At 58.5% G+C, this 16,409-nt stretch overlaps 1 protein-coding gene across 1 annotated transcript in view; it reads right to left on the bottom strand.

Annotated features, from left to right (window-relative positions):
* Positions 1–9,263: 9,263 nt before the first annotated feature.
* LOC140468681 (uncharacterized) overlaps positions 9,264–16,409 on the bottom strand; it is a 149,593-nt gene continuing 142,447 nt past the window's right edge. Inside the window, exon 4 of the mRNA XM_072564756.1 lies at positions 9,264–9,494. Coding sequence (XP_072420857.1) covers positions 9,264–9,494 — 231 coding nt within the window. The remainder of the gene's footprint in view (positions 9,495–16,409) is intronic.

The following is a 16,409-nucleotide window of genomic DNA, read 5'->3' as shown; positions in this document are numbered from 1 at the left end:
ATGACAGCTTCCACACTTCCACATTCTGTTGCAGCGGCTCTGTCTCTGAACCTCCCTGCCCCTCTCTCTCTCTGTCGTTTCCTGTTTTCCATCTGCATGGGGCTTCTCTCTCTCTCTCCCTCTCTCTATACCAGCTCCTCTCTCCTTCTCCCTCTCTCTATACCAGTTCCTCTCTCCTTCTCCCTCTCTCTATCCCAGTTCCTCTCTCTCTCTGTCTGTCTGTCTGTCTCTCTCTCACTCTCCCTCTCTCTATACCAGTTCCTCTCTCTCTCTCTCTCCCTCTCTCTATACCAGTTTTTCTATCTCTTTCTCTGTCTGTCTTTCTCTCTCTCACTCTCTATCCCAGTTCCTCTCTCTCTCTCTCCCTCTCTCTATACCAGCTCCTCTCTCCTTCTCCCTCTCTCTATACCAGTTCCTCTCTCCTTCTCCCTCTCTCTATCCCAGTTCCTCTCTCTCTCTGTCTGTCTGTCTGTCTCTCTCTCACTCTCCCTCTCTCTATACCAGTTCCTCTCTCTCTCTCTCTCCCTCTCTCTATACCAGTTTTTCTATCTCTTTCTCTGTCTGTCTTTCTCTCTCTCACTCTCTATCCCAGTTCCTCTCTCTCTCTCTCCCTCTCTCTATACCAGTTCCTCTCTCTCTCTCTCCCTCTCTCTATACCAGTTCCTCTCTCTCTCCCTCTCTCTCTCCCTCTCTCTAGACTAGTTCCTCTCTCTCTCCCTCTCTCTATCCCAGTTCCCCTCTCTCTCCCTCTCTCTATCCCAGTTCCTCTCTCTCTCTCTCTCTCTCTCTCCCTCTCTCTATCCCAGTTCCTCTCTCTCTCTCTCTCTCTCTCTCTATCCCAGTTCCTTTCTCTCTCTCCCTCTCTCTATCCCAGTTCCTCTCTCTCTCTCTCCCTCTCTCTATACCAGTTCCTCTCTCTCTCTCTCCCTCTCTCTATACCAGTTCCTCTCTCTCTCTCTCCCTCTTTCTATACCAGTTCCTCTCTCTCTCTCTCCCTCTCTCTATACCAGTTCCTCTCTCTCTCTCTCCCTCTCTCTGTACCAGTTCCTCTCTCTCTCTCTCCCTCTCTCTATACCAGTTCCTCTCTCTCTCTCTCCCTCTCTCTATACCAGTTCCTCTCTCTCTCTCTCTCCCTCTCTCTCTCTCTCCCTCTCTCTCTATCCCAGTTCCTCTCTCTCTCTCTATATATCCCTGTTCCTCTCTCTCTCTCTCCCTCTCTCTATCCCAGTTCCTCTCTCTCTCTCTCTCCCTCTCTCTCTATCCCTGTTCCTCTCTCTCTCTCTCTCCCCATCTCTGTCTCTGTCTGTCCCTCTCTCCTTTTCTGTGTCTCTCTCGTTTCCTGTTTGCCCATCTACATGGGGCCTCTCTCTCTCTCTCTCTCTGACCCCATGAGCTCACTCTGCAGATGCTGTTTGACCCGCTGAGGTTTTCCAGAACATTCTGTTGAGCGTTTGCCCTCCCATTTCCTCCCCAGGTTTGTTTATAAACCAACAGGAGGTCACAGTCGATAAAAACAGCGTCTCTGACTCTGAGTGTTGGCAGGAAGAGACTGAACTGGAATCCTGCTGTTGGAGGATTTATTCCACAACAGCATCCCAGCAACTGCACCGCTCCCTAACCCGGTAACCCCCGAAACCTGCTAACTAACCCGGTAACCCCCGAAACCCGCTCCCTAACTCGGTAACCCCCACACCGCTCCCTAACCCGGTAACCCCCGAAACCCGCTCCCTAACCCGGTAACCCCCTAAACCTGCTAACTAACTCGGTAACCCCCACACCGCTCCCTAACCCGGTAACCCCCGAAACCTGCTAACTAACTCGGTAACCCCCTAAACCCGCTCCCTAACCCGGTAACCCCCTAAACCTGCTAACTAACTCGGTAACCCCCTAAACCCGCTAACTAACTCGGTAACCCCCACACCGCTCCCTAACCCGGTAACCCCCTAAACCTGCTAACTAACTCAGTAACCCCCCCACACCGCTCCCTAACCCGGTAACCCTCTAAACCTGCTAACTAACTCGGTAACCCCCACACCGCTCCCTAACCCGGTAACCCCCTAAACCTGCTAACTAACTCGGTAACCCCCTAAACCCGCTCCCTAACCCGGTAACCCCCTAAACCCGCTAACTAACTCTGTAACCCCCTAAACCCGCTCCCTAACCCGGTAACCGCCTAAACCTGCTAACTAACTCGGTAACCCCCTAAACCCGCTCCCTAACCCGGTAACCCCCTAAACCTGCTAACTAACTCGGTAACCCCCACACCGCTCCCTAACCCGGTAACCCCCTAAACCTGCTAACTAACTCGGTAACCCCCACACCGCTCCCTAACCCGGTAACCCCCTAAACCTGCTAACTAACTCGGTAACCCCCTAAACCTGCTCCCTAACCCGGTAACCGCCTAAACCCGCTAACTAACTCGGTAACCCCCTAAACCCGCTCCCTAACTTGGTAACCCCCTAAACCCGCTCCCTAACCCGGTAACCCCCACACCGTTCCCTAACCCGGTAACCCCCTAAACCCGCTCCCTAACTCGGTAACCCCCTAAACCCGCTAACTAACTCGGTAACCCCCCACACCGCTCCCTAACTCGGTAACCCCCTAAACCCCCTCCCTAACTCTGTAACCCCCGACACCCCCTCCCTAACTCGGTAACCCCCCACACCGCTTCCTAACTCGGTAACCCCCAAAACCCGCTAACTAACTCGGTAACCCCCTAAACCCGCTGCCTAACACTGTAACGCCCTACACACCCTCCCTAACTCGGTAAGCCCCCCACACCGCTCCCTAACTCGGTAACCCCCTAAACCCGCTAACTAACTCGGTAACCCCCACACCGCTCCCTAACCCGGTAACCCCCTAAACCCGCTCCCTAACTCGGTAACCCCCACACCGCTCCCTAACCCGGTAACCCCCTAAACCCGCTCCCTAACTCGGTAACCCCCCACACCACTCCCTAACTCGGTAAGCCCCTACACCCGCTATCTAATTTGGTAACCCCTTACACAGCTCCCTAACTCAGTAACCCCGTAAACCCGCTAACTAACTCAGTAAACCCCTACACCCCCTCCCTATCTCTGTAACCCCCTCCAGCCCCTACACCCCCTCCCTATCTCTGTAACCCCCTCCAGCCCCTACACTCCCTCCCTATCTCTGTAACCTCCTCCAGCCCCTACACCCCCTCCCTATCTCTGTAACCCCCTCCAGTCCCTACACCCCGCCCCTTATCTCTGTAACCCCCTCCAGCCCCTACACCCCCCTCCCTATCACTGTCACCCCCCTCCAGCCCCCACACCCCCTCCCTATCTCTGTAACCCCCTCCAGCTCCTAGACCCCTCCCTATTTCTGTAACCCCCTCCAGCCCCTACACCCCCTCCCTATCTCTGTAACCCCCTCCAGCCCCTACACCCCCTCCCTATCTCTGTAACCCCCTCCAGCCCCTACACCCCCTCCCTATCTCTGTAACCCCCTCCAGCCCCTACACCCCCTCCCAATCTCTGTAACTCCCTCCAGCCCCTACACCCCCTCCCTATCTCTGTAACCCCCTCCAGCCCCTACACCCCCTCCCTATCTCTGTAACCCCCTCCAGCCCCTACACCCCCACCCTATCTCTGTAGCCCCCTCCATGGCCCTATACCCCCTCCCTATCTCTGTCACCCCCCCCTCCAGCCCCTACACCCCCTCCCTATCTCTGTAACCCCCTCCAGCTCCTAGACCCCTCCCTATTTCTGTAACCCCCTCCAGCCCCTACACCCCCTCCCTATCTCTGTAACCCCCTCCAGCCCCTACACCCCCTCCCTATCTCTGTAACCCCCTCCAGCCCCTACACCCCCTCCCTATCTCTGTAACCCCCTCCAGCCCCTACACCCCCTCCCTATCTCTGTAACCCCCTCCAGCCCCTACACCCCCTCCCTATCTCTGTAACCCCCTCCAGCCCCTCCACCCCCTCCCTATCTCTGTAACCCCCTCCAGCCCCTACACCCCCTCCCTATCTCTGTAACCCCCTCCAGCCCCTACACCCCCTCCCTATCTCTGTAACCCCCTCCAGCCCCTACACCCCCTCCCTATCTCTGTAACCCCCTCCAGCCCCTACACCCCCTCCCTATCTCTGTAACTCCCTCCAGCCCCTACACCCCCTCCCTATCTCTGTAACCCCCTCCAACCCCCAACCCCCTCCCATCTTTGTATCCCCCTCCAGCCCCTCCACCCCCTCCCTATCTCTGTCACCCCCCTCTCAAGCCCCTACACCCCCTCCCTATCTCTGTCACCCCCCACCAGCCCCCACACCCCCCTCCCTATCTCTGTAACCCCCTCCAGCTCCTAGACCCCTCCCTATTTCTGTAACCCCCTCCAGCCCCGACACCCCCTCCCTATCTCTGTAACCCCCTCCAGCCCCTACACCCCCTCCCTATCTCTGTAACCCCCTCCAGCCCCTCCACCCCCTCCCTATCTCTGTAACCCCCTCCAGCCCCTACACCCCCTCCCTATCTCTGTAACCCCCTCCAGCCCCTACACCCCCTCCCTATCTCTGTAACCCCCTCCTTCCCCTACACCCCCTCCCTATCTCTGTAACTCCCTCCAGCCCCTACACCCCCTCCCTATCTCTGTAACCCCCTCCAGCCCCTACACCCCCTCCCTATCTCTGTAACCCCCTCCAGCCCCTCCACCCCCTCCCTATCTCTGTAACCCCCTCCAGCCCCTACACCCCCTCCCTATCTCTGTAACCCCCTCCAGCCCCTACACCCCCTCCCTATCTCTGTAACCCCCTCCTTCCCCTACACCCCCTCCCTATCTCTGTAACTCCCTCCAGCCCCTACACCCCCTCCCTATCTCTGTAATCCCCTCCAGCCCCTACACCCCCTCCCTATCTCTGTAACCCCCCTCCAGCCCCTACACCCCCTCCCTATCTCTGTAACCCCCTCCAGCCCCTACACCCCCTCCCTATCTCTGTAACCCCCTCCAGCCCCTACACCCCCTCCCTATCTCTGTAACCCCCTCCAGCCCCTACACCCCCTCCCTATCTCTGTAACCCCCTCCAGCCCCTACACCCCCTCCCTATCTCTGTAACCCCCTCCAGCCCCTACACCCCCTCCCTATCTCTGTAACTCCCTCCAGCCCCTACACCCCCTCCCTATCTCTGTAACCCCCTCCAGCCCCTACACCCCCTCCCTATCTCTGTAACCCCCTCCAGCCCCTACACCCCCTCCCTATCTCTGTAACCCCCTCCAGCCCCTACACCCCCTCCCTATCTCTGTAACTCCCTCCTGCCCCTACTCCCCTCCCTATCTCTGTAACTCCCTCCTGCCCCTACTCCCCTCCCTATCTCTGTAACCCCCTCCAGCCCCTACACCCCCTCCCTATCTCTGTAACCCCCTCCAGTCCCTACACCCCCTCCCTATCTCTGTAACCCCCTCCAGCCCCTACACCCCCTCCCTATCTCTGTAACCCCCCCTCCAGCCCCAACACCCCCTCCCTATCTCTGTAACCCCCTCCAGCCCCTACACCCCCTCCCTATCTCTGTAACCCCTCCAGCCCCTACACCCCCTCCCTATCTCTGTAACCCCCTCCAGCCCCTACACCCCCTCCCTATCTCTGTAACCCCTCCAGCCCCTACACCCCCTCCCTATCTCTGTAACCCCCTCCAGCCCCTACACCCCCTCCCTATCTCTGTCCCCGATGCTGTCCGTATTTGCCCTGTTCACCCATACCCTTTGATCCCTTTCTCTCTCCGAACTGTCTTGCACTCCTTCTTCACAACATTCACCATCTTGAAAGTGGAGTCCCAGGTAGATAGGATAGTGAAGGCAGCGTTTGGTATGCTTTCCTTTATTGGTCAGAGTATTGAGAACAGGAGTTGGGAGGTCTTGTTGCGGCTGTACAGGACATTGGTTAAGCCACTGTTGGAATATTGAGCGCAATTCTGGTCTCCTTCCTATCGGAAAGATGTTGTGAAACTTGAAAGGTTCAGAAAAGATTTACAAGGATGTTGCCAGGGTTGGAGGGTCTGAGCTACAGGGAGAGGCTGAACAGGCTGGGGCTGTTTTCCCTGGAGCGTCGGAGGCTGAGGGGTGACCTTATAGAGGTTTATAAAATCATGAGGGACATGGATAGGATAAATAGACAAAGTCTTTTCCCCTGGGGTGGGGGGAGTCCAGAACTAGAGGGGCATAGGTTTAGGGTGAGAGGGGAAAGATATAAAAGAGACCTAAGGGGCAACTTTTTCACCCAGAGGGTGGTACGTGTATGGAATGAGCTGCCAGAGGATGTGGTGGAGGCTGGTACAATTACAGCATTTAAGAGGCATCTGGATGGGTATATGAATAGGAAGGGTTTGGGGGGGATATGGGCCGGGTGCTGGCAGGTGGGACTAGATTGGGTTGGGATATCTGGGTCAGCATGGACGGGGTTGGGCCGAAGGGTCATTTTACACGCGGTACATTTCTTTGATTCTGTACGTGGGACTAGATTCTCTTAGGATATCTGGTGGGCCTGAATGAGATGGGCTGAAGGGTCTCCTTCCGGGCTGTCCATCTCTCTGACTCTATAAGTGGGACTGGATTGGGTTTGGGGATATCTGCTGGGCATGGACCAGACGGGCCGAAGGGTGTGTTTCCGAGCCGTCGTTCTCTCTGATCCCTGCTGGTTCCTGGCTCCATCCTCCTGGCCCGCCTTCCAGCTTGTCAGCGTGTGTCCCGTGACCCGAACTGCGCACAGGACTCCGGGGCGCGGCCTAGGGCGAACGTCTCTCAGCCCCGCCCCGTGACCATACGCACGTGTCCACGTGAGCATCGACGTCGCAATCCGGCAAGTGCTGGAGAAACTCTGCAGTTTGTGAAGAGAGAGAGAGAGAGAGAGAGAGTTAACCTTCCAGGGTCGACTCTGCTTGGACGAATCTCTGCCAGGGAGTCTCGCTGAGAGAGAGAGAGAGTGTGAATGCCGTTCGTCAGAGAGTCGCAGAGCTCTCCAGCAGTGAAACAGACCCTTCGGCCCGTCTGGTCCATGCCCAGCAGATATCCCAATCCAATCTCGTCCCGTTTGTAGAGATGGACAGCACGGAAACAGACCCTTCGGCCCGTCTCATCCATGCCGACCAGATATCCCAACCCAATCTGCTCCCATTTATATACAACCATAGAGCTGTCCAGCAGGGAAACAGACCCTTCGGCCCGTCTCATCCATGCCGACCAGATATCCCAACCCAATCTGGTCCCATTTATATACAACCATAGAGCTGTCCAGCAGGGAAACAGACCCTTCGGCCCGTCTCATTCATGCCGACCAGATATCCCAACCTCATCTAGTCTCATTTATAGAGTCATAGAGACATACAGTGCAGAAACAGACCCTTCGGCCCATCTCATTCATGCCGACCAGATATCCCAACCTAATCTAGTCCTGTTTATAGAGATGTACAGCATGGAAACAGACCCTTCGGTCCAACCCGGCCATGCCGACCAGATATCCCAACCCAATCTAATCACATTTGCCAGTACTTGGTGGATATCCCCCTAAACCCTTCCTATTCATATCCCCATCCAAATGCTTTTTAACTGTTGACCTTTGGAACGTGGGAGAATGAGGGGTGACCTTATTGAGGTGCATAAAATCCTGCGGGTCATCGGCAGGATGAACGCAGGTCGTCTGTTTATCCCCAGGGGATGGGGGGGAGGGGTGGGGGGGGGGGGGGGGGGGGGGGGCGTTGAAAACGAGAGAGCGTAGGTTTAAGGGGAGAGGGGAAAGAGGGCCCAAGGGGCGAGAGTGAGCTGCTGGAGGAAGTGGTTGCCAGGGGAACGGCAGCAACGTTTAACAACAAGAACGTTTGGCAAGGTGCACAGGTGGGCAGGGGTTAGAGGGCATACGAGCCAAATGCGGGCAATTGGAACTGGCTGAGTGGACCCCCAGGGCCAGCATGGAGCAGTATGGGCCGAAGGGCCTGTTTCCATGCTGTGTTGCCCGGTGACTCGACAAAGGGGGTGAGTCGATCACAATCAGAGAGTCGCACGGCGCAGAAACAGACCCTACCCCCCGACATGTCCCCAAAGTAAACTGGTCCCACCTGCCTGCTTCTGGTCCATGTCCTTCCCGAACTTTTCCTAACCATGTCCAACTGGCTTTCGAACACTGTCATATCCCTCACTTCCTCATTGCACACATCAATCACCCACTGTGGGTAAGAAAATAAATGCTCTTTTTGAAATCTTTCCCCTCTCACCCTAAACCTATGCCCCTCTAGTTCTGGACTCCCCCCGACCCCAGGGAAAAGACTTTGTCTATTTACCCTATCCATGTCCCTCATGATTTTATAAACCTCGATAAGGTCACCCCTCAGCCTCCGACGCTCCAGGGAAAACAGCCCCAGCCTGTTCAGCCTCTCCTTGTAGCTCAAACCCCTCCAACCCTGACAACCTCCTGGTAAATCCCTTCTGAACCCCTCTCCGGGTTAATAATCTCCTTCCTGTAACAGGGCGCCCGGAACTGGGCACAGTTCTCCAGACGAGGCCTCACCAATGTCCTGTACAACCCCAACATGACGTCCCAACTCCTACACTCAAAGGGCTGAGCAATAACTCGACACAGTGCTCCAGACGAGACCTCACCAATGTCCTGTACAACCCCCAACATGGCGTCCCCAACTCCTACACTCAAAGGACTGAGCAATAACTGGACACAGTTCTCCAGACGAGACCTCACCAATGTCCTGTACAACCCCCAACATGGCGTCCCCAACTCCTGTACTCCAAGGACTGAGCAGTGAAGGCAAGCGTGCGAAACGCCTTGTTAACCCCCGCCCCCTCGACATGTGACACAAACTTCACAGGATGATGTCCCTGAAAACTTGAGCTCCCCCTGTTCTCCAACACGACCCAGGGCAGCACGATGGCTCAGTGGTTAGCACCGCTGCCTCACAGCGCCAGGGACCCCGGGTTCAATTCCCACCTCGGGGCAACTGTCTGTGTGGAGTTTGCACATTCTCTGCGTGGGTCTGCTCCGGTTTCCTCCTCCAGTCCAAATAAACGTTCAGGTTAGGGTGAATTGGCCGTGCTAAATTGCCCGCGGTGTTAGGTGGAGGGGTTTGGGTCTGGGTGGGTGGCGGGTCGGTGTGGACTTGTTGGGCAGAAGGGCCTGTTTCCACACTGTAGGGAATCTATTCTAACCACCCGGCCATCAACTGTCCAAATCCTGCTGGTGGTTATTTTACCAAAACGCAACATTTGTCCAAATTCAACTCCATCTGCCACTCCTCAGCCGGTTGACCCAACCCCTCAAGATCTCTCTGTCATCTCCACCGACCAATTACCAACCATGCCGCCTGTATTCTCATCCGAGTTGTTTGACAGACGACAAACAGGAGTGAATCCAGCGCCGATCCCGCGTGGAAGGCCGCCGGTCAGCTTCCCTTCATCGAGGGGGACTGGCCAAAGGCAGAAGGACGGGGTTAGGCCGCAGCGGGCTGGTGGAACGTTCGTGAGGGGCTGAACAGCCTCCTCTTGTTCCTGTGCAACACAGCAGGGAGCGCAGAGCCATAGATCTTGCTCGGAAGATGGAGGGACGGAACGAACGCAATTCTGACCGAAATCGTGTCCAGGCGTGGGCAGAACCTTCCAGAAATCCCTTTCACGGCCTGTCAGACGCCGGGGGAAAGCGTTTTCCGCCCGTCCTCAGTTGCCCAGGGCCGGACGTGGCTCACTACTGCCCCCCCTGTCACAGACGTGCATGACTCTGCCGGGGGCGGTGGGGGCGTAGGGGGGTGTGGAGTCACGTGTAGGCCAGGCCAGGTGAGGATGGTAGATTCCCCTCCCGGTAACAGGATGTCAGCTGACCCAGTGGGGGTATGTAAAGCTTAATCGCTGGCGGTCACTGTCACTCGGACTAATTGCCAACCCCGGGGCTGGACACTGCTCACTGATGTCCTGACCCGTGAGGTTGACGTTCAAATGATACAGGGGAGGACGTTGAGGAGCGAGGCTGAGCTAAAACCAAAATCCCCAAGATGGGGGCAGAGTCAGACACCTGACCTGGAGCCAGTTGCACACATTTCTTTATTTTTGTCTTCCGAGTCTTCATGCCATCCAATCTCGGCAGCACGGATGATGTCCAGGGAACTCTCACTCTCAGAAAGGGCTCAGACACCCGGTCTCACTGTGGAACTCAGACTCCCAACCTCAGTGTGGGGCTCAGACTCCCAGTCTCAGTGTGGGACTCAGACTCACGGTCTCAGTGTGGGACTCAGACTCACGGTCTCAGTGTGGGACTCAGACTCACGGTCTCAGTGTGGGACTCAGACTCCCAGTCTCAGTGTGGGACTCAGACTCACGGTCTCAGTGTGGGACTCAGACTCCCGGCCTCAGTGTGGGGCTCAGACTCCCGGTCTCAGTGTGGGGCTCAGACTCCCAGCCTCAGTGTGGGACTCAGACTCACGGTCTCAGTGTGGGGCTCAGACTCCCAGCCTCAGTGTGGGGCTCAGACTCCAGGCCTCAGTGTGGGGCTCAGTGTCCCGGCCTCAGTGTGGCCTCAGACTCCAGGCCTCAGTGTGGGACTCAGACTCCAGGCCTCAGTGTGGGACTCAGACTCCCGGCCCCAGTGTGGGGCTCAGACTCCAGGCCTCAGTGTGGGGCTCAGTGTCCTGGCCTCAGTGTGGCCTCAGTCTCCAGGCCTCAGTGTGGGGCTCAGACTCAAGGCCACAGTGTGGGACTCAGACTCCTGGCCTCAGTGTGGGACTCAGACTCCCGGCCTCAGTGTGGGACTCAGACTCCCGGCCTCAGTGTGGGACTCAGTCTCCCGGCCTCAGTGTGGGACTCAGACTCCTGGCCTCAGTGTGGGGCTCAGACTCCCGGCCTCAGTGTGGGGCTCAGACTCCCGGCCTCAGTGTGGGTCTCAGACTCCCGGCCTCAGTGTGGGACTCAGACCTCAGTGTGTTTTCAGACTCCCGGTCTCAGTGTGGACTCAGACGCCTGGCCTCAGTGTGGGACTCAGACTCCCGGCCTCAGTGTGGGACTCAGACCCCAGGCATCAGTGTGGACTCAGACTCACGGTCTCAGTGTGGACTCAGACGCCGGGACTCAGTGTGGGACCGACACTCCCGGCCTCAGTGTGGGACTCAGACTCCCGGCCTCAGTGTGGGACTCAGACTCCTGGCCTCAGTGTGGGACTCAGACTCCCGGCCGCAGTGTTGGACTCAGACTCCCGGCCTCAGTGTGGCACCGAGACTCACGGTCTCAGTGTGGGACTCAGACCCCAGGCCTCAGTGTGGGTCTCAGACTCCCGGCCTCAGTGTGGGACTCAGACCTCAGTGTGTTTTCAGACTCCCGGTCTCAGTGTGGACTCAGACGCCTGGCCTCAGTGTGGGACTCAGACTCCCGGCCTCAGTGTGGGACACAGACTCCTGGCCTCAGTGTGTTTTCAGACTCCCGGTCTCAGTGTGGACTCAGACGCCTGGCCTTAGAGTGGGACTCAGACTCCCGGCCTCAGTGTGGTCTCAGACTCCAGGCTTCAGTGTGGGGCTCAGACTCCAGGCCTCAGTGTGGGACTCAGACTCCCTCCCTCAGTGTGGACTCAGACTCACGGTCTCAGTGTGGACTCAGACTCACGGTCTCAGTGTGGGACTCAGACTCCCTAAATCAGTGTGGACTCAGACTCCCGGCCTCAGTGTGGGTCTCAGACTCCGGGCCTCAGTGTGGGACTCAGACTCCCGGCCTCAGTGTGGGACTCAGACTCCCGGCCTCAATGTGGGACTCAGACTCCCGGTCTCAGTGTGGGACTCAGACTCCCGGCTTCAGTGTCGACTCAGTCTCCCGGACTCAGTGTGGGACTGAGTCTCCCAGCCTCAGTGTGGGACACAGACTCCAGGCCTCAGTGTGGGACTCAGACTCCTGGCCTCAGTGTGGGGCTCAGACTCCCGGCCTCAGTGTGGGGCTCAGACTCCCGGCCTCAGTGTAGGACTCAGACTCCAGGCCTCAGTGTGGGACTCAGATTCCCGGTCTCAGTGTGGGGCTCAGACTCAGAGTCTGAGTCGCACACTGAGGCCGTGAGTCTGAGTCCCACACTGAGGCCTGGAGTCTGTTTCCCACACTGAGACCGTGAGTCTGAGTCCCACACTGAGGCCGGGAGTCTGGGTCCCACACTGAGGCCAGGAGTCTGTGTCCCACACTGAGGCCGGGAGTCTCGGTTCCACACTGAGGCCGCGAGTCTGAGTCCACACTGAGGCCGGGAGTCTGAGACCCACACTGAGGCCTGGGGTATGAGTCCCACACTGAGGCCGGGAGTCTGAGACCCACACTGAGGCCAGGAGTCTGAGTACCACACTGAGGCCGGGAGTCTGAGTCCCACACTGAGGCCGGGAGTCTGAGACCCACACTGAGGCCTGGGGTCTGAGTCCCACACTGAGGCCGGGAGTCTGAGACCCACACTGAGACCGGGAGTCTGAGTCCCACACTGAGAACGGGAGTCTGAGTCCACACTGAGGCCGGGAGTCTGAGTCCACACTGAGGCCGGGAGTCAGAGTCCACACTGAGACCGTGAGTCTGAGTCCCACACTGAGGCCAGGAGTCTGAGCCCCACACTGAGGCCTGGGATCTGAGTCCCACACTGAGGCTGGGAGTCTGAGTCCACACTGAGGCCAGGAGACTGAGGCCCACACTGAGGCCAGGAGTCTGAGTCCTACACTGAGGCCTGGAGACTGAACCCCACACTGAGGCCGGGAGTCTGAGTCCCACACTGAGGCCGGGAGTCTGAGACCCACACTGAGGCGTGGGGTCTGAGTCCACACTGATTTAGGGAGTCTGAGTCCCACAGTGAGACCGTGCGTCTGAGCCCACACTGAGGGAGGGAGTCTGAGTCCCACACTGAGGCCTGGAGTCTGAGCCCCACACTGAAGCCTGGAGTCTGAGACCACACTGAGGCCGGGAGTCTGAGTCCCACTCTAAGGCCAGGCGTCTGAGTCCACACTGAGACCGGGAGTCTGAAAACACACTGAGGCCAGGAGTCTGTGTCCCACACTGAGGCCGGGAGTCTGAGTCCCACACTGAGGCCGGGAGTCTGAGACCCACACTGAGGCCCGGCCTCAGTGTGGGGCTCAGTCTCCAGGCCTCAGTGTGGGGTTCAGTCTCCAGGCCTCAGTGTAGGACTCAGACTCCTGGCCTCAGTGTGGGCCTCAGTCTCCTGGCCTCAGTGTGGACTCAGACTCCCAGCCTCAGTGTGGGACTCAGATCCCAGGCCTCAGTGTGGGGCTCAGACTCCTGGCCTCAGTGTGGGACTCAGACTCACGGTCTCAGTGTGGACTCTGACTCCCGGCCTCAGTGTGGACTCAGACTCCCGGCCTCAGTGTGGACTCAGACTCCCGTTCTCAGTGTGGGACTCAGACTCCCGGTCTCAGTGTGGGACTCAGACCCCCGGCCTCAGTGTGGGACTCAGACTCCAGGCCTCAGTGTGGGACTCAGACTCCTGGCCTCAGTGTGGGACTCAGACTCCCGGTCTCAGTGTGGGACTCAGACTCCTGGCCTCAGTGTGGGACTCAGACTCCCGGTCTCAGTGTGGGACTCAGACTCACGGTCTCAGTGTGGGACTCAGACTCCCGGCCTCAGTGTGGGACTCAGACTCCCGGTCTCAGTGTGGGACTCAGACTCCCGGTCTCAGTGTGGGACTCAGACTCCCGGCCTCAGTGTGGGACTCAGACTCCTGGCCTCAGTGTGGGACACAGACTCACGTTCTCAGTGTGGACTCAGACTCACATTCTCAGTGTGGACTCAGACTCACGGTCTCAGTGTGGACTCAGGCTCCGGGCCTCATTGTGGCATTCAGACTCCCGTTCTCAGTGTGAGACCCAGACTCCCGGTCTCAGTGTGGGTCCGAGACTCCCTACCTCAGTGTGGACTCAGACTCCCGGCCTCACTGTGGGACTCAGACTCCGGGCCTCAGTGTGGGACTCAGACTCCCGGTCTCAGTGTGGGACTCAGACTCCTGGCCTCAGTGTGGGACTCAGTCTCCCGGACTCAGTGTGGGACTGAGTCTCCCAGCCTCAGTGTGGGACACAGACTCCAGGCCTCAGTGTGGGACTCAGACTCCTGGCCTCAGTGTGGGGCTCAGACTCCCGGCCTCAGTGTGGGGCTCAGACTCCCGGCCTCAGTGTAGGACTCAGACTCCAGGCCTCAGTGTGGGACTCAGATTCCCGGTCTCAGTGTGGGGCTCAGACTTCCGGTCTCAGTGTGGGGCTCAGACTCCCGGCCTCAGTGTGGGACCGAGACTCCAGGCCTCAGTGTGGGACTCAGACTCCCGGTCTCAGTGTGGGACCGAGACTCCTGGCCTCACTGTGGACTCAGACTCCCGGCGTCAGTGTGGGACTCAGACTCCGGGCCTCAGTGTGGGACTCAGACTCTGGCCTGGAGTCTGAGTCCCACACTGAGACCGCGAGTCTGAGTCCCACAGTGAGGTACGGAGTCTGAGTCCCACACTGAGACCGGGAGTCTGAGCCCCACACTGAGACCGGGAGTCTGAGTCCCACACTGAGGCTGGGAGTCTCGGTCCCACACTGAGACCGGGAGTCTGAGTCCCACATTGAGGCCGGGAGTCTGAGCCCCACACTGAGGCCGGGAGTCTGAGTCCCACAGTGAGGTAGGGAGTCTTGGTCCCACACTGAGACCGGACGTCTGAGTCCACACTGAGGCCGGTAGTCTGAGTCCCAAAATGAGGCCGGGAGTCTGAGTCCCACACTGAGGCCAGGAGTCTGAGTCCACACTGAGGCCTGGGGTGTGTGTCCCACACTGAGGCCTGGAGTCTGTTTCCCACACTGAGACCGTGAGTCTGAGTCCACACTGAGACCTGGAGTCTGAGTCCCACACTGAGACCTGGAGTCTGAGTCCCACACTGAGGCCGGGAGTCTGGGTCGCACACTGAGGCGGGGAGTCTCGGTTCCACACTGAGGCCGGGAGTCTGAGTCCACACTGAGGCCGGGAGTCTGAGACCCACACTGAGGCCTGGGGTCTGAGTCCCACACTGAGGCCGGGAGTCTGAGACCCACACTGAGGCCAGGAGTCTGAGTACCACACTGAGGCCGGGAGTCTGAGTCCCACACTGAGGCCGGGAGTCTGAGCCCCACACTGAGGCCTGGGGTCTGTGTCCCACACTGAGACCGTGAGTCTGAGTCCTGCACTGAGGCCGGGAGTCTGAGCCCCACACTGAGGCCGGGAGTCTGAGTCCCACACTGAGACCGTGAGTCTGAGTCCCGCACTGAGGCCTGGAGTCTGAGTCCACACTGAGACCGGGAGTCTGAATCCCACAGTGAGCTCGGGAGTCTGAGTCCCACACTAAGGCCGGGAGTCTGAGTCCCACACTGAGACCGGGAGTCTGAGTCCCACACTGAGACCGGGAGTCTGAGCCTCACACTGAGGCCTGGGGTCTGTGTCCCACACTGAGACCGTGAGTCTCGGTCCCACACTGAGGCCGGGAGTCTGTGCCTCACACTGAGACCGTGAGTCTGAGTCCCACACTGAAACCTGGAGTCTGAGTCCACACTGAGACCGGGAGTCTGAGTCCCACAGTGAGGTAGGGAGTCTGAGTCCCACACTAAGGCCGGGAGTCTGAGTCCCACACTGAGACCGGGAGTCTGAGTCCCACACTGAGGCCTGGAGTCTGTTTCCCACACTGATTTAGGGAGTCTGAGTCCCACAGTGAGACCGTGAGTCTGAGTCCACACTGAGACCGTGAGTCTGAGTCCACACTGAGGGAGGGAGTCTGAGTCCCACACTGAGGCCTGGAGTCTGAGCCCCACACTGAAGCCTGGAGTCTGAGACCACACTGAGGCCGGGAGTCTGACTCCCACTCTAAGGCCAGGAGTCTGAGTCCACACTGAGGCCGGGAGTCTGGGTCCCACACTGAGGCCAGGAGTCTGTGTCCCACACTGAGGCGGGGAGTCTCGGTTCCACACTGAGGCCGCGAGTCTGAGTCCACACTGAGGCCGGGAGTCTGAGTCCCACACTGAGGCCGGAAGTCTGAGCCCCACACTGAGGCCGGGAGTCTGAGTCCACACTGAGACCGTGAGTCTGAGTCCACACTGAGGGAGGGAATCTGAGTCCCACACTGAGGCCGGGAGTCTGAGACCCACACTGAGGCCTGGGGTCTGAGTCCCACACTGAGGCCGGGAGTCTGAGACCCACACTGAGGCCGGGAGTCTGAGTCCCACACTGAGACCGTGAGTCTGAGTCCCACACTGAGACCGGGAGTTTGAGTCCCACACTGAGGCCGGGAGTCTGAGACCCACACTGAGGCTGGGAGTCTGAGCCCCACACTGAGGCCTGGAGTCTGAGTCCCACAGTGAGGTAGGGAGTCTGAGTCCCACACTGAGACCGGGAGTCTGAGTCCCACACTGAGGCCGGGAGTCTGAGTCCCACACTGAGAGCGTGAGTCTGAGACCCACA

Source organism: Chiloscyllium punctatum, chromosome 47 (genome assembly GCF_047496795.1).
Source record: "Chiloscyllium punctatum isolate Juve2018m chromosome 47, sChiPun1.3, whole genome shotgun sequence".
Taxonomy (NCBI): domain Eukaryota; kingdom Metazoa; phylum Chordata; class Chondrichthyes; order Orectolobiformes; family Hemiscylliidae; genus Chiloscyllium; species Chiloscyllium punctatum.
Note: the sequence above shows the minus strand (reverse complement) of the source record. Positions and strands in the feature narration are given on the sequence as shown.